The sequence below is a fragment of the Microcaecilia unicolor genome, chromosome 11 (assembly GCF_901765095.1).
Source record: "Microcaecilia unicolor chromosome 11, aMicUni1.1, whole genome shotgun sequence".
Lineage (NCBI taxonomy): Eukaryota > Metazoa > Chordata > Amphibia > Gymnophiona > Siphonopidae > Microcaecilia > Microcaecilia unicolor.
Genome location: NC_044041.1, coordinates 162,348,941 through 162,375,775, shown reverse-complemented (window position 1 = coordinate 162,375,775; position 26,835 = coordinate 162,348,941). Strand labels below are relative to the sequence as shown.

General features: G+C 45.9%; 1 protein-coding gene across 1 annotated transcript in view; it reads left to right on the top strand.

The window, feature by feature from the left end:
- TMEM160 (transmembrane protein 160) overlaps positions 1-25,083 on the top strand; it is a 42,730-nt gene extending 17,647 nt beyond the window's left edge. Inside the window, exons 2-4 of the mRNA XM_030218739.1 lie at positions 7,203-7,455; positions 8,490-8,582; positions 22,808-25,083. Of these exons, the coding sequence (XP_030074599.1) occupies positions 7,230-7,455; positions 8,490-8,582; positions 22,808-23,073 (585 nt within the window). The 5' untranslated portion in view covers positions 7,203-7,229 and the 3' untranslated portion in view covers positions 23,074-25,083. The remainder of the gene's footprint in view (positions 1-7,202; positions 7,456-8,489; positions 8,583-22,807) is intronic.
- The last annotated feature ends 1,752 nt before the right edge of the window (positions 25,084-26,835 follow it).

Here is a 26,835-nt window from a genome sequence, read left to right as displayed (position 1 = left end):
TGCTTTCCTCACAGCGTTAAAAAAAAAAAATGGAACAGAGGTTTTCCTTTGATTCTTCTATGGGACCGGAGCTGTGATACTCTGTCCGGTGAGGTAAGAGTGTTTTCTAACTCCTCAGGGGTGGGCCCGCGATCGGGGTGTTTTTGGCGCGAAACTGCCATTTTGAATTTTCCCACCGTTTTCGGCGATAGCTGCAGAGAATGTAAAGCGCTGTTCCCAGTGTGGCAAGCGCAAATCAGCAGCGGGGCTCTGTAAATCATGCTGTACAGGTGTAAGAGCCGGCCCGAGCATGGCGAGCAATGATTCTTCCCGCTCAGAGCTGGCAGCGGACGCCATTTTGAATTCTCCGCATGGCGCGGCCTCCGTAGAGACGGAGAGCCCTGAGCCTGGAGGGGGGGGGGGGACCTCGAATTGAGGCTATTCAGGGAGCGGCTAGCCCCGGACGGGATCTGGGTGCCCAGGGCGAGTTTTTCTCCCCTGATTTTGTGTTGTTATTGCATAAAGCATACATGCTGAAAAGAGCTCTCCCTCAAGGGTCGTCTTCTATTGTCCCGTCCCCCCCCCCCCCCCCCCGGTGGATTCTGGCCTGGGACTGGCCGCTGAGGCTATTTTCCCTGATAATTGGCATAAAGAAAAGCGTAGAAGGGCTAATTTCCCTTCAGATTGTGGTGCACCTCCTTTCCCCCCCCCCCCCCCCCCTCGTGGTTGGGCTGTGAGGATTTGGAGAGTTCTTGCAGGCTTTCGTGGTCTGAGGAGCCAGAGTCAGGTGCAGAATTACCACAGGATCTGGATGATCCCTCCGCGGTGAGGATTTTCCATCATGATGAGCTGCCAGCGCTTATTTCAGATGCCCTACAGGTCCTTTCTATTGAAGAGCCTGACAGTGGCACGGCCTCCTCTGTGAATCCTAGGATGGCTAGTACCAAAAAGCCTGCTCGAGCCTTTCCTTTGCATGACTCCATCCAAGAGCTTATTTCCGCGCAGTGGGCTGACCCCGAGGGACCTTTGAAAGTTTCCAGGGCTATGGGACAATTATACCCTCTGCGTGAGGAGCATTTGGCTCGCTTTGCAATGCCTAAAGTAGATGCCCTAGTCACTGCGGTGACAGAACTACCCTCCCTGTGGAAGGAGGAGTTGCCTTGAAGGATATACAAGACCGTAGGCTGGAAGCAGCACTTAAACGGTCCTTTGAAATTGCAGGTCTTACTGTTCGGGCGTCTGCATGCAGTTGTTATGCTGCTAGAGCCTGACTGGCATGGTTGCAACAGGCAGTGGAACAGCCCGGAGATGGAGCGGAGTCCTTCTCAGATGTGGCTCCGCGGCTGGAGTCGGCCTTGTCCTTTGTGGCTGATGCCCTTTATGATATTGTCAGAGCTTCGGCTAAACAAATGGCAGTAGCAGTGGTGGCTCGCCGTCTTATTTGGCTACGACATTGGGCAGCGGACATGGCCTCTAAGCAAAGGTTGGTGAAGTTGCCATTTCAAGGCCTTCTCCTATTTGGTGAGGAGTTGGGAAAAAAAAATTGTTAAAAGCCTGGGAGATCCTAAACCCCAGCACTTGCCCGAAGATAGGCCGAGGCCTTCCTCCAAGGGCCAGGCGGTCCACTCCTCTTATAGACCTCGCTTCCGTGAAGCTAGAAAGTACCGCCCGGGGCGTTCTGCTGGGTTCACTTCTCGTGCCCATTTTTCAGCAGAGGAACTCCTTTCGCTCGGACTAGCGTTCCGCAGCCACCGGCCCTAGGCCTGGAGTTCAGGGGCGACCCTCTCAATGATGGTACGCCGGCCCCCTCCTCGCTTCCTGTCATCGGAGGACGTCTTTCCCTCTTTGCCGAGGAGTGGGCCAATATTTCCTCAGATCAGTGGGTTCTGGACCTGATCAGAGATGGCTACAGAATAGAATTCAACGCCCCAGTAAGAGACGTGTTTGTGGAGTCCCGATGCGGTTCTGCCGCCAAACGGGCGGCGGTAGAGGAGACTTTGCAAGGTCTGATTCAGTTAGGGGCCGTGTCCCCGGTATCTCCCGCCGAACATGGCTACGGCCGATACTCCATCTACTTTGTGGTGCCGCGAAAAGGTGGGTCTTTTCGCCCTATTCTGGACTTAAAAGAATTAAACAAGTCCCTGAGAGTGCAGCATTTCCACATGGAAACCCTGCGCTCCGTCATTGCTGCGGTACAGCCAGGAGAGTTTCTCACGTCTCTAGACCTGAAAGAAGCTTACTTGCACATACCAATTTGGCCCCCGCACCAGAAGTTTCTGAGGTTTGCAGTGTTGGGAAAACATTTCCAGTTCTGGGCCTTGCCTTTTGGCCTCGCTACAGCTCCCCGAACCTTTTCGAAGGTAATGGAGGTAGTAGCTGCTTTGCTCAGGCGAGAAGGTATCAGGGTTCATCCGTACCTAGACGACTGGCTCATCAGAGCAGACTCTGTAACAGAGAGCTATCAAGCTACAGCCAGAGTGGTCTCAGTACTTCAATCTCTAGGCTGGGTCGTCAATATGGCCAAAAGTCACCTGACCCCCTCGCAATCTCTAGAATATTTGGGGGCCAGGTTTGACACAGACTCGGGCTATTTATACCTACCAGAGCTAAGGCGGTGCAAGCTTCAGAATCAGGTCCGTCTGCTCCTGAGGATGCCCCGCCCGCGAGCTTGGGACATTGTCCAGCTGCTGGGATCGATGACAGCCACATTGGAAGTGGTGCCCTGGGCGAGAGCGCACCTGAGACCTCTACAGTATTCCCTACTTCAAAGATGGTCTCCAGTTTCTCAGGATTATCAATGCAGACTTTCTTGGCTCCCTGCGGCCCGACTCAGCGTGGAGTGGTGGCTCTCAGACAGCATGCTGCGGCGAGTAATGCCGCTGGCGCTCCCCGATTGGTGTCTAGTAGTGACAGATGCCAGCCTGAAGGGCTGGGGGTGCACATTGCAAGGGGAAGCATGCCCAGGGTCTATGGACACCCGAGGAGTCGGAGTGGTCCATCAACCGCCTGGAGTTGAAAGCGGTGTTTCAGGCGCTTCTGGCCTTTCAAGTGACCCTGGAAGGATTGGCTGTCAGAGTGATGTCGGACAACACGACAGCAGTGGCCTACATAAATCAACAAGGCAGCACTCAGTGCAGAGCACTGGCCGCGTTGGTATGCGGACCTCCGACAGATGCTAGTGGAGGCTCCCCTTCCTTTACCTCTGGTACCGAACCTGTTGTCACAGGGCCCGGTAGCCATGAAGGACGCCTGCCGCTTTGGTCTTATGGCATGGTGATTGAGAGGGCGCAATTGAGGGACAAAGGCTATTCAAACACAGTCATTTCCACTCTCCTGCAGGCCCGCAAGCGTTCCACTTCCGTGGCTTATGCCAGGATTTGGCGCCAGTTTGAGTCTTGGTGTGCTTCAAAAGCGATCACACCCATGTGGGCTCCTGTCTCGCCGATTCTGGACTTTTTGCAGGATGGTGTACAAATAGGCTTGGCCTATAATTTCCTGCGGGTGCAAGTGGCAGTGTTGGCCTCCCTTCGTGGTAAGGTTGAAGGCGTGTCTTTAGCTGCTCATCCAATTGTGGCACGGTTTCTTAGTGGGGTGCTCCGGCCTTCCGTGCGAGCACCCTGTCCAGCTTGGAACATGGGGCTAGTTTTGAAGGCCCTGCAGGCTTCTCATTTTGAGCCGCTTCGGCGAGCATCGGAGAAAGATTTGACACTAAAGGCTGTTTTTCTTGTGGCCATTACTTCGGCGAGACGGGTGTCAGAGCTCCAGGCGCTGTCCTGTAGAGACCCATTTCTGCAATTCTCAGAGTCCGGGGTCACGGTTCGGACCGTGCCTTCCTTCATGCCTAAGGTGGTTTCAGCGTTTCACCTAAACCAGCCTATTTTCTTGCCCTCCTTTGATAAGGAGGAGTTTCCAGAATCTTTTGGGCAGTTGCACCTGTTGGATGTGCGCAGGACTCTGCTGCAGTATGTGCGAGTTACTATCTCTTTCAGGATCTATGATCATCTGTTTGTTTTGCTATCAGGTCCTCGCAGAGGGTCTCCAGCGTCTAAAGCCACTATTGCCCGCTGGCTCAAAGAAACTATCTTTTCAGCTTATCTGCTTGCCGGCCAGTCTCCGCCTGTAGCCTTTAAGGCGCATTCTACCAGAGCGATTTCTTCCTCTTGGGCTGAAACTGGAGCACTCTCTCGTCAAGAGATATGCAGTGCAGCAACATGGGCTTCTAAGCTGTCTTTTGCCCGACATTACAGGCTGGATGTGGCTGCTAGGAGGGATGCGCGTTTTGGAGCACAAGTGCTAGCGCGTGGTGTGACCTGTTCCCACCCTATATAGGGATTGCTTTGTTACATCCCATACGTAATGGCTTCATCTGCTTGATGACAAGGAAGGGCAAATTAGGTTCTTACCTTGGTAATTTTCTTTCCTTTAGTCATAACAGATGAAGCCATGAGCCCTCCCTGTATGATTGTCTGTATGCTGTGAATCTGTTTCAGGTTCTGTTCTTGTTTCCTGAAGTTCCTTCCTTGGGAGAAAGTTGGAAAACAGTCTTCAGGATTCATGTTCACTTATAGGAGGATGAGTCCATTCCCTCCAGTTTATGTTTTGGAGGATGAGTTTATTCCCTCCAGGAGGTTGCGTGTATCCCCTCCAGTTATACAATAAGGAGGACGAGTTTATTCCCTCCAGGAGGATGTGTTCATTCTCTCCTTTTGAGTTCATGCCCTTGTTAAGGGGCCATCGTTCGCTGTGAGGAAAGTTCATGTTATTCCCATTGCGGTTTGCCATACTGCTTTGGAAGCTTCAAATACTGAAGAGGCAGTGGAGCTGGCTGGCCATGAGGCACTGTGAAAAGTTGAGTGCTCTCTATCTCCCCCTGCTGGTTGATGGACACAACCCATACGTAATGGCTTCATGTGCTATGACTAAAGGAAAGAAAATTACCAAGGTAAGAACCTAATTTTCCCTTTCTAGAATAGCAGCCAAAGCAGGAGGACAGAAGTGGTGCCACTCTACCATCCACACTAAGGACACACATTTCTGTTCCTGAACCAGGCACTTTTAAATTGCCCAACAATTCTAGATTTGCTTAGCTATTCTCGGGATTGGAGGAAATGTACTAAGTTGGTTTCAAGGCTTCTTAACAAAAACATATCAAGTGATTTCAAACTCAAAAACGTCAACACCATGGAAACCTGAATGCGGAGTACCACAAGGATCACCGCTCTCACCAACCCTTTTTAACTTAATGATGACACCTTTAGCCAAATCGCTATCTAACCAAGGACTCAACCCGTACATCTATGCAGATGATGTCATTATATACATCCCATTTAAACATGATATAACCGAAATCACAAATGAAATCAAACACAGCCTCCAAATAATGAACTCATGGGCGGACACATTCCAACTAAAGCTAAACGCAGAAAAGACACAGTGCCTCATCCTATCCTCACAATGTAACACAAACAAACCCAACACTATAAACACCCCAGACTACACCCTTCCGGTCTCAAACAGCCTGAAAATCCTGGGAGTCACAATTGACCGACATCTCACACTCGAAGACCATGCGAAAAACACCGCAAAGAATATGTTCTACTCAATGTGGAAACTTAAAAGGCTCAAACATTTCTTCCCAAGGGAAATATTCCGCAGCCTAGTACAATCAATGGTACTAAGCCATCTAGATTACTGCAATACCATTTACGCCGGATGCAAAGAACAAATCATTAAGAAGCTACAAACCGCCCAAAACACAGCAGCCAGTCTCATATTTGGGAAAGCGAAATACGAAAGCGCCAAGCCCCTAAGAGAAAAACTGCACTGGCTCCCATTAAAAGAACGAATTACATTTAAAGTTTGCACCCTGGTCCACAAAATCGTTCACGGGGAAGCCCTGGCTTATATGTCAGACCTTATAGACTTGCCTGTTAGGAATGCAAAAAGATCAGCACACTCATTCCTCAATCTCCATTACCCCAACTGTAAAGGACTAAAATATAAATCCACATATGCAACCTGTTTCTCCTACATCTGCACACAACTATGGAATGCCCTACTGAAGGCCATAAAAATAACGCAAGACCTAACTATCTTCCAAAGGCTACTGAAAACTGAACTGTTCAAGAAGGCATACCAATAATATCCATCCTCAACACTAAATAATAAGACTGCACATGAACTAGAAAACTGAGCTCTTTTTCACTTGAATGAATAACCTCTTTGTTAATAATGATCAAGCACTACCACTTCATTCCTTATGTCAATTATGATCTCTCTATAGTCGATGAACTAATTAATGTATACTACAATCCAATCTTTCACTCATGAAATAATATGTAATACCATAACGTATTCTTCTTTACCATGTATGTATGCACCTAATATAGTAACATACATAGTAACATAGTAGATGATGGCAGAAAAAGACCTGCACGGTCCATCCAGTCTGCCCAACAAGATAACTCATATGTGCTACTTTTTGTGTATACCAACAACAACAACAACAATCATTTCTAAAGCGCTACTAGGGCTACGCAGCGCTGTACAATTCAAACATAGAAGGACAGTCCCTGCTCAAAGAGCTTACAATCTAAAAGACAAGAGAACAAACTAAAGACAAGTGAACAATCTAGAGGACGAGTGAACAGTTAGATACTTTGATTTGTACCTGTGCTCTTCAGGGCACAGACTGTATAAGTCTGCCCAGCACTATCACCGCCTCCCAACCAGCCCCGCCTCCTGCCACCAGCTCTGGCACAGACCGTATAAGTCTGCCCAGCACTATCCCCGCCTCCCAACCAGCCCCGCCTCCTGCCACCAGCTCTGGCACAGACCATATAAGTCTGCCCAGCACTATCCCCGCCTCGCAACCAGCCCCGCCTCCTGCCACCAGCTCTGACACAGACCATATAAGTCTGCCCAGCAGTATCCCTGCCTCCCACCACCGGCTCTGGCACAGACCGTATAAATCTGCCCAGCACTAACCCCGCTCCCAATGCCTTTTGTAATTCTGTTACCAGGAAATGGCAACCAACATTACAGCAAATGTAAGCCACATTGAGCCTGCAAATCGGTGGGAAAATGTGGGATACAAATGCTACAAATAAAAAAAAAATATTCTCCAGCCCTTTGACAGCACACAGTTTTCTATTTTTGGTAGTATATGATAATATTTTGTAAAGTATAAATTTTAGGTTCTCATGAATAATTTTGTATTTCAGATTTGATAACCCACATCTGGCTGAGCAATGGTGTTGGGTGGCTGGTGGAGAGCAGCCCTGAGATGCACAAGTGGAGCTGGCTTGTACATTCGGTGGAAGCAGGGTCATCTACGTGTAGGTAATGGCTTCTGGCGAGGCTCCTTTCATGGCCCAGTTGGGCCTAGGGGAAGCAGCCAACCCAGCAGTGCTAGTAACCCCATCACAGAGCTGGACAAGGCTGATGCTTGGCTGTTACGGAAGGCGCATGAAACCGGTGAGACCCACAACATGATTTTCCTTCTTCCTTATGCTTAGCATGCTGGATTTAAAGCTCAGGGAGGGCTTGTGAGGTTTTTGATTGGGGTTGTTTGTTTATGTATTTATTTATTGTTTTATTTTAACTGTTCACAGCATTCTGATACTTGTCCTAGCATCATAATGTACTAAGGGGGACATTCTGTAACTTGACACCAAGATGTAGGTACTACAGTGAGGCTCACTTAGCACCAATTCTATAACGGCAATAAGGCACACCTAAGCTGTGATAGAATAGAGCAAAGCCGCATTGGCATGCCCAGTTGCGTCAGGTCAATGGCTGGTGAACGTTGGCATGCCTAAGTACACCATGTAATGCACGCAGCTGATGATATTGTATAATTTGTGCATGTTGCTTGGTGATACTCCTATGGCCCACCCATGGGTATTCCCCGTCACAGTTATGCACTAATCAGCTTTGGTGCATATGTTATAGAACAGCACCTAGCACTTATGCACGCACCTGACAGTTATTGGTACATCTGATGTACATAAGTGTCATAACACATGTGAGCACTAGGCACTAAGTGCTGCTGGTTGGTTGAAATCCTTTCATCTTGTAGCCAAGACATTCTGGATATATACTTGCCCCAAACCCCTCCCCTTAAGGAAGTTAAGGATCAATAAAGAGCCTTAGTGCTGTGGAATATGTAATCCTTAAAACAAAAACAAAAAAAACCACTTTAACCCCAAAAAGAAAGAACAAGAGTGTGCATCTGCTCAGTGCTATACCAAGGGAGCGAGCAGTACAGGTGTAGGGGGCACAAAAATTCCTCCCAGCCTGCTCTCTTCTCTCATTGGCAATGGCAAAACAGGAAGGTCGCTGGTGGGAGAGTTGCAAAGAACACAAATGTAACTCGGTATGGTCCTGCTGCAGCTATTCCCTCTCCAATTCCCATGCTTCAGATTTTTCTAATTGTAAGAGGAAGAAAATCAGCTGTAAATTTGTGATTTAATTAACTATTTTGTGGCATTTTCTCCACTTGTTCTTAGGGTTCCTTTCCTGGTTTCGCAATGGGTTGCTGTCTACAGGGATCGGGGTCATCTCCTATGTTCAAAGTGATATGGGACGAGAGGCAGCATATGGTTTGTAAATATGTTATAATTAAAGCTCATTTTCTGGGCATTATTATAATTGCCATATACATATCACTATACATGGGTTTAGAGGGTAATTTTCAAATGTTCTTATCAGACTAAGCAGAATTGCTTACCTGTAACAGGTGTTCTCTGTAGACAACTGGCATACCTCTTCCGCGCAACCCAGCAGGATGTGTCGGCCTTCTATGCAAAAAAAAAAACACTAATTTTTTTTTTTTTTTTTTGGGGGGGGGGGGGAGCCCTTTTGAAGAATTTTGAATTTTTCCTTGGAATTGTGTGCGCCATGGTTGGCTTCATGGAGAAGGGGAGGGTGCTTTGACCCATCCTTCTGCTCACTCTGTGTTGCAGTGAGAACAGAGGTGATTATCCTGGCTCCGCCCTGAGAAGATATGTGCGCGGCTGATGTGCCTGCAGCATAGTTGAGTACTTTGGGAGTCCTGGTAGCTTTAGGCAGCAGTGGCCTCAATCCCACAAACATGGAAGCATTTGAGGCTTTGCTATGTTCTTTGTGTCCTTGGGCTTGGTCAGATTTGCAGAAGTCAGATGTGTTGCAGTGGAACTCTTGGGGCCCAAAGCATGTGGTGCGCTAACAGTAGAAAGTCTCACTAGTACCTCGGAGAGGCCCATTGGGTCAGCATTTTGAAGCAGGGCTCCATCATTATAGTCAACTTCTTATGCTATAGAGTTCTCTTGGTTTTTTTTTGTCTTGATTTTTTTTATGGCGAGAGAGCTGACGTGCCTGACTGGGTTGCATAGAAGAGGTAGGGATGTCGCCAGAGTTGTGGCTACATTATCCTGTGTAGTAAAATGGCCTGAGTGAAAACAGCACTGAAATTTGTCTGATGTGCTCACAGCTTCCACAACACACATGCTATTATCTCCAATAAAGAGGGAGTACCTGTGAGCATAGTGATGTCAGGAGAGGAAACCAGCACCCAGCCATTCAATTTTCAGATGCACACATGCTAATTTTTCCCCGTCCCTCTGCCGTAGTTGCAGAAGTGCATGGACACTTTTAATAGACATTCTTTTCATCTGGTAATTTTTAAAGCAAAGTAATGTTTCCTTTTTTTTCTGCTTGTCTTTGAAAATGTGCTTATTTTATTTTTGTTACATTTGTACCCCGCGCTTTCCCACTCATGGCAGGCTCAGTGCAGTGGGCAATGGAGGGTTAAGTGACTTGGCCAGAGTCACAAGGAGCTGCCTGTGCCGGGAATCGAACTCAGTTCCTCAGTTCCCCAGGACCAAAGTCCACCACCCTAACCACTAGGCCACTCCTCCACTCCAAGCACCTTCATAGCTGTAACAGCACAAGCTGCTTGGAAACTTCACCCTTTATGGTGCAGTGGAATTCTTTAGAAGTAATGGTGTGCTAAAACCATTGGATTTATAAAAACAACGATTCCAGTATTGATCCTATAGCTTAATCAATGACTTTACCTTGGAGTGTAGGCAGGGATTTATGTTTTTGAAGTAGTATATAAAACACAGTTATCTACTTTTAAAACTCAAATTCTTTCTTTCTTTATTTATTTGTTATATTTATACCCCACATTTTCCCACCTATTTGCAGGCTCAATGTGGCTTACAAAGTATCGTAGTGGCGATTGCCATTATGGTTGATAATAAATACAAGGTTGTGTTATGGTCACAGGTAGAAGTGTTTCAGGCGTCATGGGGTCGAGGATAGTAAATTGTCCAGTACGATCATAGATTATCTTGTGTTGCTGGATGTGGGGATTTATGTTGGGTCGGTGGGATAAGCTTTTTTTGAAGAGGTGGGTTTTCAATGATTTCCTGAACTTTAGGTGGCCATGTATTGTTTTCACTGCATGTGTGAGTCCATTCCATAGTTGTGCGCTTATGTAGGAGAAGTTAGATGTGTGAGTTGTTTTGTATTTTAGCCCTATACAGTTTGGGTAGTGTAGGGTTAGGTATGATCGTGCTGATCTGAGTCTGTTTCTAGTTGGTAGGTCAATGAGGTCTGTCATGTATCCTGGGACTATGCCGTAGATTATTTTGTGGACTAAGGTGCAGATTTTGAAGATGATCCGTTCTTTGATTGGGAGCCAGTGCAGCTTTCCTCGAAGGGGTTTAGCACTGTCGAATCGTGTTTTACCATATATCAGTCTGGCTGCTGTATTTTGGGCGGTCTGGAGTTTTGTAGTGAGTTCTTCTTTGCATCCTGCATATATTCCGTTGCAATAGTCTGCATGGCTTAGGACCATTGATTGTACTAGTTTGTGAAAGGTGTCTTTCAGGAAGAAAGGTTTTATTCGTTTGAGTTCCACATTGAGTAGAACATTTTCTGTATTACCGTTTTCACTTGGCTCTCGAGAGTGAGGTTGCGGTCGAAAGTTACTCCGAGTATTTTTAGGCTATCTAAAATAGGGAGTGTGTGTCCTGGGGCGTTTAAGGTTGTGGGTTTGAAGTTGTTACGTTGAGAAGAGAGGATAAGGCAGTGTGTTTTTTCAGTGTTCAGTTGGAATGAATTTGCCCAGGAGTTCATGATGTTCAGGCTGTCATTTATATCTTTGGTTATTTCAGTCAAGTCATGTCTGACGGGAATGCAGATTGTGACATCATCTGCATAGATGAATGGGTTAAGGCCTCGTTTGGGTTCATCATCATGTTGAAGAGTATTGGTGATAATGGTGATCCTTGGGGTACTCCACAGGCTGCTTTCCATGGTGGTGATATGTTTGAATTTGATTTTACTTGGTATGTTCTAGTGGTTAGAAAGCCCTTGATCCAATTGTGTACGTTTCCAACAATTCCAAAGTGGTCGAGGAGTCTTAGTAGTATATTATGGTTTACCATGTCGAATGCGCTCGACATATCGAATTGAAGGAGTAGTATACTTTTACCTATGGCTATTTATAAGTACATAAGTATTGCCATACTGGGAAAGACCAAAGGTCCATCAAGCCCAGCATCCTGTTTCCAACAGTGGCCAATCCAGATCACATATACCTGGCAAGATCCCAAAAAAGTACAAAATATTTTATACTGCTTATCCCAGAAATAGTGGATTTTCCCCAAGTCCATTTAACAACTGTCTATGGACTTTTCCTTTAGGAAGCCGTCCAAACCTTTTTTTAAACTCCGCTAAGCTATCCGCCTTTACCACATTCTCTGGCAACGAATTCCAGAGTTTAATTACACGTTGAGTGAAGAAAACGTTTCTCCGATTCGTTTTAAATTTACTACATTGTAGCTTCATCGCATGCCCCCTAGTCCTAGTATTTTTGGAAATCGTGAACAGATGCTTCACATCTACCCTTTCAACTTCACTCATTATTTTATAGACCTCTATCATATCTCCCCTCAGCCACCTTTTCTCCAAGCTGAAGAGCCCTAGCCGCTTTAGCCTTTCCTCATAGGGAAGTTGTCTCATCCCCTTTATCATTTTCGTTGCCCTTCTCTGCACCTTTTCTAATTCCACTATATCTTTTTTGAGATACGGCGACCAGAATTGAACACAATATTCGAGGTGCGGTCGCACCATGGAGCGATACAAAGGCATTATAACATCCTCATTTTTGTTTTCCATTCCTTTCCTAATAATACCTAACATTCTATTTGCTTTGTTAGCTGCAGCAGCACACTGAGCAGAAGGTTTCAGTGTATCATCAATGACGACACCTAGATCCCTTTCTTGGTCTGTGACTTCTAACGTGGAACCTTGCATGACATAGCTATAATTCGGGTTCCTCTTTCCCACATGCATCACTTTGCACTTGCTCACATTAAACGTCATCAGCCATTTAGATGCCCAGTCTCGTAAGGTCCTCTTGTAATTTTTCACAATCCTCCCGTGATTTAACGACTTTGAATAACTTTGTGTCATCAGCAAATTTAATCACCTCACTAGTTACTCCCATCTCTAGGTCATTTATAAATATGTTAAAAAGCAGCGGTCCCAGCACAGACCCCTGAGGAACCCCACTAACTACCCTTCGCCATTGAGAATACTGACCATTTAACCCTACTCTCTGTTTTCTATCTTTTAACCAGTTTTTAATCCACAATAGAACACTACCTCCTATCCCATGACTCTCCAATTTCCTCTGGAGTCTTTCATGAGGTACTTTGTCAAACGCCTTCTGAAAATCCAGATACACAATATCAACCGGCTCACCTTTATCCACATGTTTGTTCACCCCTTCAAAGAAATGTAGTAGATTGGTGAGGCAAGATTTCCCTTCACTAAATCCATGTTGCCTTTGTCTCATTTATCCATGCTTTTGAATATGCTCTGTAATTTTGTTCTTAATAATAGTCTCTACCATTTTGCCCGGCACCGACGTCAGACTCACCGGTCTATAATTTCCCGGATCTCCTCTGGAACCATTTTTTTTTTTTTTATACTTTTATTAGAAATATAAGCCATTACAGTAACAGTAAGATCATCTATGACAACAGAGCATCTGATATCAAAAACATAGAACGCTAGAGCTAATAAACATAAGCAACCTCAGCCTAAACCCCAACTCCCCATCCCCCCCCCCCCCCCCCCGCCCTTATGGAAGTCCAATAGTGGGATCCGTACTGGAGGACCAAGTCACATAAGTGTCCCATATTTTCTGATATGGTATAAGATGGCCAGTCCGCTTAACTGTCAGCTTAGACATCAGGTGAATACGATTCAATTTGTGGACCACGACCGCCATACCTGGTAGTGTACTCTGCTGCCAGGCCACCGCCAGAACCAGCTTGCTAGCTACAAAGACAAATGTAGCTAAGTGATGGATATGCGGCTTGACGCCTCGTGGCTTGACATGGAGTAAACAATGTTCCATTTTCATAGGGTAGGAGAGCTTGGTGATACTATGTACCAAACGTAATACCTCAGTCCAATATTTTTGAGCCTTGGGACACGTCCACCAGATGTGATACATATCCCCCACCCCAGCACATTGGCGCCAGCATAAAGCTGACACCGAGGGAAACATCTTAAGTAATCTATTTGGGGTATAATACCAATTATACAAAATTTTGTACCCATTCTCCATTAAGGCACTAGAAATGGAAACTTTAAGCAGGGATTTGAAGACTCTTTCCCATTGTGAAAACTCATAAGACACACCAATAGCCTGCTCCCATTTAGCTAAGTAGTAAAGGACTGGTCTACTATGCGATAGTAAAGCCCTATATAACCGAGACACTCCACCTCTGCCCGCCCCACTCCTCATTGCTTTTTCCAAGGGCGTTTCGTCTTTCCTGATGATACTGGAAAGAGTGAAAAGCAGAGATCCCATAAATCCTCTTGAAGATGTTGAAAGGAAAGCACCTCACCCTCCTCCCATATGTGCCCCAATTCACATAAACCTAGTGCTTCCCACCTCTGAAACCCTCCAGTCTCTGTCTCCGGTACAAACTGTGGTGCAAAACACTGGCGATTCGGAAAAAATCAGCGACGCACCACTCTCCAAACTGACAACGGCCTTTGTAACAACGGAGGCATACTCTTAAGGAGCACACCTAACTGATGGTCTGGTAGCCATGGAACAGCAGCTAATGGGAAAGGGTCCAACCAAGTGTGCTCTATACGCTCCCATAATTTACCTGATTTTTGCATCGAAGCTGCTAGAATGCGAAGGTGGGCCGCTTGATAGTATGCCCAAAACCAGGGAACTCCCATCCCCCCTTGCGCACGCAGCTGATACATTACTTCCTTACAGACCCGAGGGGGTCTCCTCCTCCAGATAAAGGAGAAGACTCGGTGCTGCAGCCCTCGAAAGAACTTATCTGGCAATAAAATAGGGAGCGCCATAAACAAGTACAAAAGCTTAGGAAGCAAAACCATTTTAACTGCCGCAATGCGGCCCAGCCAGGAAATGGTATGACCCTCCCAACGTTCAAGCTCCAAAAAAAGTTCTTTAAGTTTCCCTGGAAAATTAGCTGCATAAAGGTCAGCAAACTTTTTCGTTAGTGTGACCCCCAGATACTTGATACCTGTGGAAGCCCACTTAAAAGGATAATCTCTCTTCAACCGAGCCACCTGATCCTCAGGAACTGATACATTAAGGGCTTCCGACTTGTCCAAATTAATTTTGAATTCAGACACTACCAAAGTCCCGAAGGACGGAGGTCAAAGCTGGAAAAGGTATTGTCGGGGCAGATAGAGTGAGCAGAAGATCATCTGCGAACAAAAGCAATTTAGTTTCGAATTCCCCTCGCTGCACGCCTTGGATCTCCGGATGAATACGGATATACTCCGCCAACGGCTGAACCGCAAGAGCGAAAAGAAGAGGTGAAAGAGCACATCCCTGCCGAGTGCCCCTAAACAAGGGAAACGAAGACGATCTCCCACCATTGACACGGACTGAAGCACATGGAGCTCTCTCTATAAATCAATTGTAGCCAACTCAAAAAGGGGCTCTCTATTCCAACCCACTGCAACACCGCAAACAGATATGGCCAATGTACGCGATCGAACGCCTTCTCCATGTCCAATGACAAAAGGTAAAGAGGCGCACGAGTGGTTTCAGCATGATATATAAGGTGCAGAGCTCGATGTTTATTATCAAAAGTTTGACGCCCGTGGATGAAACCCGCCTGGTCCTCATGAATCAACTGAGGGAGATACTTCTGCAAACGATTAGCTAAGATTTTAGTAAAAAGTTTATAGTCTACCCCCAACAGGGAAATCGGGCGACAAGAACCACATAGTTGTGGATCTTTACCTAGCTTAGGAATTATGGTGATATTCACCAGATTCCAAGACAATGGGATATCTTGACCCTCATCAAACGAACGAAAGACCCTCAAAAGCACCGGGGCCAGTAACCCCCCAAAAATCTTATAAAATCTGTTAGTGAAGCCATCTGGCCCCGGTGCCTTCGCCGGCGACAAATTACGGATAGCCCAAAGAATTTCATCTACCTCAATAGGCCGGGAAAGTTGATGTTGCGCTCCTACTCCAAGACGGGGCAATTGAAGGCGGGCCAAAAAGCCCGATATGTATGCATCGGAGGGAGCAATGTCAGAGGAGTAGAGCTGCTCATAGAACTGCCGAAAGAGCTGCTGCATGCGTAAGGGATCGAACGTCAATGCTCCAGCCTCATCCCTCAAACATAGAATATGGTTGTGGAAAGATTGCTGCTTAAGTTTATGGGCCAGGGGTCTGCTGGCCTTATTGCCAAACTCAAAGTGAGTCTGACGGACTCGTTGAAGTTGCTCAGATAGCACATCTAACTGCAAGCTATGCAATTCCAGCCTAAGTTTATCAGATTGGCCGTGTAATCGTGCCAATTGAGCCTCCGGGCACTGCTGCAGCTGCCTTTCCACAGCTAACAAGCGGGAACGCAAAGAGCGTTCCTGCTGACTCCTAACTCCTCACGTGCGCCCCCAACGCAATAAAGTGACCCCGGAGCACCGCCTTCAAGCCATCCCAAAGAATTCCCGGTGAGACTTTCCCATTGTCATTAAACTGGAGATAATCTTTAATATGTTGTTCAATTTGGAAGACATGGGACAAATCTGTAAGCAAGGAATCATCCAACCTCCACTCCGGGGGGTTTCTTGGAGGACCTGCGAAGCTAATTTGCAACCACACCGGGCTATGGTCCGACCAGGTTCGCGTCTCAATCCTGACCTCACAACTACCAAAGGATAGTCCCCTCTCTCCCAACCACAAGTCGATACGTGAAAAAGAATTATGAACAGGGAAGAAATAGGTATACTCTCGGCGAGTGGGGTTAGCCTGTCGCCAAAGATCAGTCATCTGCCACCGTTCTAAAAAGGCCCGGAACACCTCCCGATCCCGCCCCGCGTAGTGGACTCCCCGAGTGGAATTGTCTAAAGTAGGGTCAAACGTCAGGTTGAAATCTCCACCCACCAGAAGAGAACCATCTTTATGCTGAAGCAACACCTGATCTAACCGCTCAAAGAATGCTTTATGGTCAGTATTAGGGCCATAGATGTTTAAAAATGTGTACCTCTGACCCCCCCAACATTAAGACTATTAAGATATACCGCCCCCCTCTATCCCTGATGATCTTGTCAATCTGCCATGGTTGAGAATCAGCAAAGAAGATCGCTACCCCTTTAGATTTTGTGCCCTCACTATTAGAGGCAAAATATTGCTGTGGATATTTACGATGTCTGCATAACGATTCATATGCTGCTTTCAAGTGAGTCTTTTGAATCATAGCTATATCAATCTTTAGGCGGAGCAGCTCCCTAAATAAAAGCTGACGTTTCATGGAAACATTTAATCCTCTAACATTCAAGAGCCCCAACCTTATATTACTCATTTAAAAAGAAAAAAGAAATCCATATACTAGCCATCCCCTGGACCGTCCTCTCTCCAAATCCCACACAGACCCCCCCCCCCCCCCCCCCCCCCCCACAATCGCACTATACCCTGTGTATAACCCGCCCCCCTCCCCATACCCTCCCACCCCCCACCCGAGCCATCCAATAGGGCCCCCTCCTACAGACAGAAGGGACATATAAGCGAGAAAGTGAGTCCCCCTGCTCCTCCCGCTCCCCAGAAGCATAGCAAACATTGTAATGCAACAACAAAAATACCCTAAACAGCATGAAAACCCCTATAATAATAACATGCAAACAGGACCCAAGTCTTGCGGACCTACTGTAAGGTCATTGCTAGGAGTCCCACAAAAAGTGCAACATATAACTATCAGATAATCAAATACTCAAATTTCCAGCACAAAATTGTTCACCATGCAAACACCTCTACTCAAGTCAGTTGGGTGGCTGACTTTTGGCGCTCCAATCTTTTATTGCCTTTGGCCACTCGCTGCCATTTCGGATGAGCTGATAGGGATGCAGAGCGTGGCTTGTTAGGCTGAGTGGAGGTTGTATCTCTATCCTCTGTGGGCAAAAGCTGACGGGCCTCCTCCACCGATTTTATTTGATGCTGATGACTATCTTTATAAAACGCCAGGGCAAAGGGATGTCGCCAACGATACCGAATGCCCATCTCCCGCAGCCGTGCTGTAACCAATTTCAGATCTGCCCGCTCTTCAGAGTAACAGCAGCCAAATCTTGAAAGACGGACACAGGATAAGAGTCCCATTTAAAATTGTCAAGCTTGTGACTTGCCTGCATCACCCGCTCTCGGAGCTTAAAGTCCTGAAAGCAGGCAATTATGTCCTTGGGCAGATTATTGTGCGCCCCACCCAATGCCCTATGAGATCTCACTAAGTGGACATCTTTGGGTTCAATCGGCGAGCCTGCTTCCGATAATAAGGCACTCACCAACCGCTGCACCACATCCTCGCAGTCTGTATATAATGGAGTTTCTGGCAAGCCTCTAAACCGGAGATTACAGCGCCTGCTGCGGTTTTCAAGATCCTCAAGTTTGTCTGTAAGTTGCTGGATCTCCACATGCACCTCTCCGATCTGGTGGGTAAGGCCTCCGATCGCCTCCTCGTGCTCTTCCACTCGGCCCATTACCTCCTCTAAATGACTGCCAAGGTCCCGAATTTCGCTACGCAACTCCGTTCCCATTGTCGCAAGATCAGAACGGACCGCTTTAAGGTCCAACCGCATTTCCTTGATCCAGTCCCGCAACTCCGTATAATTAACTGCCTCAGGATCTCCCTGGCCATGATCTGAATTAAACAAGTCTTGCGAGGCAGGCCCCGCTACCGCGCACGCTGAATCCACCACCACGCGCTCCATCGCCGCCATGTGCTTCTCCGTCACGGAGCTGCTGTAAGCAAACTGGGAGAGATTCGCGGCTTTACTCATGGATTCTGAATGGCAGCAATGTTTTAGAAACTCCGATAAACAGTTCGCTTCGCAAAACTAAAACGCGAAGTAGGGTATCGCCACACTTAATGTTCTGGGAAGCGGGAGCTCACACTTCAAACAACCATATTGGTCAGAGACGTCACTTCCTCCCTGTGGAACCTTTTTTAAAAATCGGCGTTACATTGGCCACCCTCCAGTCTTCCGGTCCCACACTCGATTTTAAGGATAAATTACATATTTCTAACAATAGCTCTGCAAGCTCATTTTTCAGTTCTATCAGTACTCTGGGATGAATACCATCCGGTCCAGGAGATTTGCTACTCTTCAGTTTGTAGAACTGTGCCATTACATCCTCCAGGTTTACAGAGAATTCATTAAGTTTGTCCGACTCGTCAGCTTCGAATACCATTTCCTGCACCAGTATCACTCCCAAGTCTTCCTCGGTGAAGACCGAAGCAAAGAATTCATTTAATCTCTCCACTACGGCTTTGTCTTCCCTGATTGCCCCTTTTACTCCTCGGTCATCTAGCGGTTTAACCGATTCTTTTGCCAGCTTCCTGCTTTTAATATACCTAAAAAAGATTTTACTATGTGTTTTTGCCTCTAACGCAAAAAATTTTTTCGAAGTCCCTCTTAACCTTCCTTATCAGCGCTTTGCATTTGACTTGACATTCCTTATGCCATTTCTTATTATTTTCAGTTGGTTCCTTCTTCCATTTTCTGAAGGATTTTCTTTTAGCTCTAATAGCTTTCTTCACCTCACTTTTTAACCACGCCGACTGTCGTTTGGTCTTCCATCCTCCTTTTTTAATACGTGGAATATATTTGGCCTGGGCTTCTAGGATGGTGTTTTTTGAACAGCATCCAAGCCTGATATAAATTTTTGACCATCGCAATCGCTTCTCTAAGTTTTCTTTTAACCATTCTCATTTTATCATAGTCTCCTTTTTTAAAGTTAAACGCTAACGTATTTGATTTCCTGTGTATACTTACTTCAAAGCTAATATCAAATCCGATCATATTATGATCACTGTTATCAAGCGGCCCCAGCACCATTACCTCCCGCACCAGATCATGCACTCCACTAAGGACTAGGTCTAGAATTTTTCCTTCTCTCGTCAGCTCCTGTACCAGCTGCTCCATGAAGCTGTCCTTGATTTCATCAAGGAATTTTACCTCCCTAGCGTGTCCCAATGTTACATTTACCCAGTCAATATTGGGGTAATTGAAATCACCCATTATTATTGTGTTGCCCAGTTTGTTTGCGTCCCTAATTTCATTTAATATTTCTGTATCTGTCTGTTCATTCTGGCCAGGTGGACGGTAGTACCCTCCTATCACTATCCTTTTCCCCTTTACACATGGAGTTTCAATCCACAGTGATTCCAAGATGTGTTTTGTTTCCTGCAGAATTTTCAATCTATTTGATTCAAGGCTCTCGTTAATATACAATGCAACCCCTTCACCAATTCAATCCACCCTATCACTGTGATATCATTTGTACCCCGGTATGACAGTGTCCCACTGATTATCCTCCTTCCACCAGGTCTCAGAGATGCCTATTATAGTGCAATATATTCTCTCTCCCACCTTGTTTCTTAGGCTCCTGGCATTCGCATATAGACATTTCAAATTATGTTTGTTGTTCCTATTTACATCATGCTCAGTACTTGACAGTATTAATTTGCAATCTTTTGTCTGATTTTTATTTAAGGACACCTACTACGGTCTCTTTTGCAACCTCACTATCAGGATACCTTATCTTCCCTGTTTTGGTGATATCTTTGAAAGATACTTTATCCTGAACCATGCGCTTTTGAGCGACTGTTGGCCTTCCCCCCATTTCTAGTTTAAAAGCTGCTCTATCTCTTTTATAAATGCCGATGCCAGCAGCCGGAGCCCATCCTTTCAGAATAGGCATCCCCTTCCCCAGAATGTTGTCCAGTTCCTAACAAATCTAAAACCCTCCTCCCTGCACCAACGTCTCGTCCACGCATTGAGACTCCGGAGCTCTGCCTGTCTCTTGGGCCTTGCGCGTGGGACGGGTAGCATTTCAGAAAATGCTACCTTAGAGGATCTGGATTTGAGCTTTCTACCTAAGAGCCTAAATTTGGCTTCCAGAACCTCTCTCCCACATTTTCCTATGTCATTGGTACCCACATGTACCATGACAGCTGACTCCTCCCCAGCAGTATCTAAAATCCTATCTAGGTGACGCGTGAGATCCACCACCTTCGCACCAGGCAGGCAAGTCACCAGGCGAGTTTTGTTTGAGTTTGGGCAGGAGAGTGATTAGGACAGTTTCGGTATTATTATTATTAACATTTGTATAGTGCTACCAGACGCAGTGATTGGTGGGAGTGGAATCCTGATTGTGAGTCATGTAGTATTGAGTACTGGTCCAGGTATTCCATAAGCTGTTTGGTTACCAAACTCTAACAGTTTTACTACTAAGGGGATGGACGCAATTGGGCAGTAGTTGGTGAGGTCATTTGTTCTTTTCTTAGTGTCTTTTGGTATTGGGGTAAGTAGTATGTTACCATATTCCTTGGGGAAGAGACCTTGTTGTAGTGTGAAGTTTAGGTGGAGTGTATGGCCTTCTATGAATCGGCTTGGAGCGGATTTAAGTAGATGACTGGGACATGTGTCCAGTTTGCAGTGGGTGTTGGCGAATCTGTGAGTCGCTTGTTTGACTGATTCAGTAGTGAGGAGATTGAATATAGACCAGATTCAGTCGGCTGGGTATCCACCTGGGGTTAGGTCTAGGTCGTCGAAAAAGTTTTCGATGTCAGTGTTGTGATGGGGAAGAGTGCTGCATAGTTTTGTTATTTTATCCTTGAAGTAGGTAGCCAGTTTGTCTGTGGGTGGGATGTCTGTGTTGGAAGTAGTGATCAGGATGATGTCTAGTAACTTATTTACGAGTTGAAATAATTTCTTAAGATCTTTGTTATCCTTTCCAAGTTTTGTCTTGTAGTAGGACCTTTTGGTCTGTCTGATTGCATATTTGTATTTTCTGTATGTTTGTTTCCATGCTTTGAGTGTGTTTTCATTTTTTTGTTTTTTTTCCATGCTCGTTCAAGTTTTCTGGATTGTGTTTTGAGTTTTTTTAGTTCGTCATCGAACCATGGTATCAAGTTTTGTCTTTTTTGATGTTCTTGTCTCTAAGGGTGCTATTTCGTTTAGTACGCTTCTGCATCTGGTCTCCCAGTGGTTGAGGTAGTTCATGGAGTCAATTCAAGTTGTCCATTCGTTGTCATATATCTGTTGCCAGAATATTTTTAGTGATATAGCCTTAGATGGAAACTATCTTTAAAACTGAATCAGTGTCTTTTTGGATCCTTAAGGGCTCCTTTTACAAAGCTACGCTAGCAATTGCCATGCAGCAAATATGACAAAGCCCATAGGAATTGAATGGGCTTTGTTGCATTTGCCATGCCAGAATTGATAGTGTGGCTTTGTAAAAGGAGCCCCAAGTTTCTTAAGAAAAAGAAAAAAGTCCTGTATTTTAAATATTTGTCAACCTCTCTTACGTAGTCATGTGTATCTATAACTACTATTGGATAAAGTATTAGTGTTACTGATATACGTAATTAAAAGCATACCTGTTTCAGGATTTAAACATATGTAGTCTGGTTTTAAAAAAAGAAAAGCTGAACTCTTAGGTTCTTAAATTTGTTCCCTATTTTCAAACATAGGAGCCTACATTTCCTGCTGAAAATTCACCTAAATTTAGAAACTTAAAATTATGCCTGGTATTCAGTTGCTTGGAATTTATCAGCCTAACTTAGGTTCCTAGTGCCGAAAATTGGTGCTAAGCTCCTACATTTTTTTCCTGCCCTAAATCTGCCACTGTTGTGTCCCACTTTTTAGGCTCTTTAAATTTAGCAGTTTAGTAAAATTTGAACATAATTTTAGAAATTCAGCCCAGTAAATTTTCAGAGAGACCAATTCTGAAGCCAACTGTCAAAATTTGGAGATAAACCCTCTGAATAACAATCTCCATTTTATGTAAAAATTATTTTCTAAATCTTTGAAGCACTGCCCTATTGTGTTCAGAAGTGAAGATCATACACAATGGGCTGGACTGGCTGTTCCATTTCTGTACAGTGTCACCTGTGGTGAGGTTGCTACAGTGGCTGTACCTTGAGACAATTCTGAACTCTGCCAGTCCCAGCAATTAAAGCTAATGTTTAATTGGAGTGGAGGAATAGACTAATGGTTTTTGCAGCAGCCTGAGAACCAAAGGAACTGGGTTTAATTCCCACTGCAGCTTCAGCCACTTAATCCTCCATTGCCCCGGGTACAAATAAGTACCTGTTTATAATATGTAAACCACTTTGATTGTAACCATACAAAGGCAGTATATGAAAACATTGGGGTCCTAAGCACATGCCTAGTTTGGCTATACCTTAATACTGCCCTGGATATAAGTTGTCATATCCCCCAACATGGTTCATTTTAGGCTCTTTTCTCTTCTTCAGGCTTCTTCATCCTTGGAGGTATCTGTGTCACCTATGGAAGTGCATCCTACCTGGTCAGCCTCTTTATCCTGCGTCGCACCATGATGCTGTCCCTGGCAACAACTGCATTAAACGCCACAGCAGTCCTCTCCGTGGCTCTCTTCTGGCTCTGTGCTATCTCGCTGTATATCGGCCGGCTGGAGGTGGAGATCGTGCATGATGATGAGCCCGAAGATGAGAGCAGCGATGATGATTATGGTGGCGGTGGTGGCAAGTCAGAAAAATAAAATGACATGGCTGTAGAAGAGTGTGAGAAATTTCACCAAGCTAGACAGTGTCTCATATTCTCCCTGCCGAGCAGTGGTTCTCAGGAGCTGAAAGCAGAGCTGCTTCTGCAACCAGGACACAGCTTGACTTCCTTGTGCAGCTCTTTACATTGGTGTTTTGATGACACAACAGCAAAAATTTGCCACAAAAATATGCACCAGTCAAGTGCTGGACAGAGCTGGCTGGTTTGTTTTTATTCTTCCCTGAAACAGGGGGAACTAGTCTGCTCTAGACCTGGGTTTATTTATTATTTAGGGGCTTTTGTGGCCCAGGACTGCTTTTCTTCTTTTTGTTCTGGTCCAACCACCACCAGCTATTCTTTCTCTGTATGCTTCTGTTGGATAGGGGATGAAGGTAGCTGAACTGTATGCCTGTACTTCTGCTATTGTTCCCTCACCCCTAGCTTCATCAGGCTCTGACCTTGGAGCGCTAGACCTCCAGTGGAGAGGAACAACAAACCAAGAAATCCCTAACATGTCCCTCTGAGCTAGCCAGAAGATAAATCAGCGGCATGCCTTCTGAGGAGTAACTTCTGCATCCCCTTTGCCTTTGGTACCCCAAAGAACAGAACTCCAAACCAGGAACAGAATGCAGGACTTTTTCATTAATCCCAACCAGGGAGCACACAGGCAACACTCACGCTCCATAGTCCCTTGTCCATCTCTCATAAAATAAGAGTGATAGTAGACCAGGAGAGTTAAAATCCAACCAGCCAGCCCTTGATGTGTATAGCAGGCCAAACCTCTTACGGGATAATCCACAGGTGTTTTTGGCATCCTAACAAATTGTAAGGTCACAGTGAACATGTATCCTCTGAAGGATCTCTAATCTTGCATCTAGTTGCTTTTCTTTCACTTCTGGACTTGCAGAGGTACTTTCTACCCCTGGCCGCATTAACAGCAACTTTGAAAAGGTCTTTACAAACTCCATCAGGCTTTAACACGGGAAAAATCATAAACCAAATTCAGTCATCAGTATCAAGAATACAGGGTCTCTCCACTCAACACTCTCACCACCTTCCTTTAAGAAATCAAAAGAGGGTTAGGGTTTTCTTAAATTTTAATTACCTAATTTTTTAATTGAGTAGTTACTCCTTGGACCTGAACAGTTAGGAAGCACTTTTGTGAACTGCATTGAGGCCCAAAGAAAGAATTAGATAAGGTTAAAACACTGAAAGAGAAATTTCCTAAAAAGTGGAAATCATCATGGAAAAAAGACACCACCAGCAGACCTGGAGGGTAGAAAATGGCCTGAAGATGAGTCTAGTTCTGCCCTGTTCTCTGCAATGTTTTATTTAGATTTTATTTACCCGTTATAATAAAGTACCACAATGCAGCAACTGACACATAATCAGCAAAGCCAGGCAAGTGAGGGCAGCAAGGTATACCAATGCTGTTGTGTCAGTTTTGCACATTACTGCCACAGCAGCATCATGGTTAAAAGAGGAAACATGTTTACGCAACCTTCCTTGTCATCAGCAGCAGACAAATCCAGAGACTTATTGGTTATGACCATCTACCATGTAGGACAGTATGCTGCTTGGTCAGTCAGTATTCTCTATCTCCAGCAGGCGGTGGATGGTCTGTCACAAGCTCCTGGTTTCTCTTTTGTGGCTCCTGTTCCAGGTTGTTGAACTTGGCGTGTTTAGGCCAGTAGAGGTGCCTAGGTTGGGGTACACCTGGTGGTGCCAGGTCCCACCCCCTTCTCCTTCCACTTCCTTTTTCCTTCTCACAGAACTTTGGAAAAAAATAATGCCGGAAAAGAGCAGGTTTCTGCTTATGTGCCATTCTGCAGGAGCGAAAGTGTCTCTGCATTCTGCAGCTGTCGATTCAGCCGCCTGATCAGTCGGAAGGTCTGTGAGTAGCGGTAAGGCCATCAAAATTATGAGTATGAACTTTCATTCTTTCCTTTTGTCAGGTTTGCGCTGTTCGAGTTAGTGCAGATGCACTCAGTCTGCAGCCCCTCATTACCTCTCTACCCTCATTTCCCCTTACGTTCCCGCCCGTAACCTCCGCTCATAGGACAAATCCCTCCTCTCAGTACCCTTCTCCACCACTGCCAACTCCAGGCTCCGCTCATTCTGCCTCGCCTCACCCTATGCTTGGAATCAACTTCCTGAGCCCTTACGCCAAGCCCCTTCCCTACCCATCTTCAAATCCTTGCTCAAAGCCCACCTCTTCAATGTTGCTTTCGGCACCTAACCTTTATACCTTTCAGGAAATCTAGACTCCCCCTATTTGACTGACTGTACATTTGTCCTTTAGATTGTAAGCTCCTTTGAGCAGGGACTGTCCTTTTATGTTAAATTGTACAGCGCTGCGTAACCCTAGTAGCGCTTTAGAAATGTCAAGTAGTAGATGCAGCGGTGCACTATTTCTTTTTGAGGAGCCTGTGTGGGCATTTGCTTGTGTTTTCAGGACAGTACCCCGTTGGACAAGCGCGGGTGTGATTTTGGCGCGCTTTTTTACAGTACCTTTCTTCAGTTGGTGCAGCCATTTTGGTCAGAGGCTGCAATAATGGATTGCTCTTTCTCCTTTTCTGTCTTCTCAGCTTTAGGATTGTTTTGTGGATGGCGCCAGTTCCCCTGATTGGCAGAGGTTTTATGTCTACCTTTGTGGTTTCGGGTCTTGGCTCCTTCTCACATGGCGAATTCCTGTACAAAAGAAGCCTGGACCTTGCTGCTTCCAGGTCAGTCTCGACTGCTGTTGCAGCCTTCTCCAGGATTTTACTTCTGGCGGCGTTTTTAGTCTGCAGTTCTTTTTTGAGGTTTGGATGATGCTGGCATGAGCTGTCCTCTTTTCCTGTGGGGAGTGTACTTCTTTGTCGCCTCAAGCTTTGGGGCAACATCTCCTCACGGTTGCCTGGCCTGCTCTTTCCCAGCTGCATAGGCAGCCTTTGCTTGTGCCTTTGCTTACAGGAGTGTTTGTTGTCCTCTGCTGCATTTACTCAAGGTACTGGATTTCGGTGTTCCTTGTTTTGGTAACTGGGCTCTATGCCACTTGGACTAGGTTGTTGTTTTTTTTTTTCTCCTTCTTGAGGCATGGCCATTTTTCTCCTCTGTGATGCGGAGGCAGCTGGTATCCTGTGTCCGCATGAGCATCTAGTTGTATGCTGCTGCAGCAGCTGCCTTCATGGCATGTCGGTCATCCCGGCATGGCCTTCCTAAGGTGGCAATCCTATGTGGCTTTGGGACTCCTGGTTGTCTGGCTTGTTTTTTGGTCCCATGCGACATTGTCAGCCTTCAGCTCCCGACTGGATTCGCAAACTTTGACTTTAGCATACAATGGCATTTCCATCTCGCAGCTCTCTGCACCTTCATCCACCTTGGGACCATTCCAGCGTGGGCAATTACCCTTCAGATTATTTAGCATTTGCACTATTGGCATAGTAACATAGTAGTAGATGACGGCAGAAAAAGACCTGCACGGTCCATCCAGTCTGCCCAACAAGACAACTCATGTGTGCTACTTTTGTGTATATAAGTCTGCCCAGCACTATCCCCGCCTCCCACCACCGGCTCTGGCACAGACCGTATAAGTCTGCCCAGCGCTATCCCTGCCTCCCAACATCCAGTCCCGCCTCCCACCACTGGCTCTGGCACAGACCGTATAAGTCTGCCCCGCACTATCCCCGCCTCCCAACCTCCAGCCCCGCCTCCCACTACCGGCTCTGCTATCCAATCTCGGTTAAGCTCCTGAGGATCCTTTCCTTCTGAACAGGAT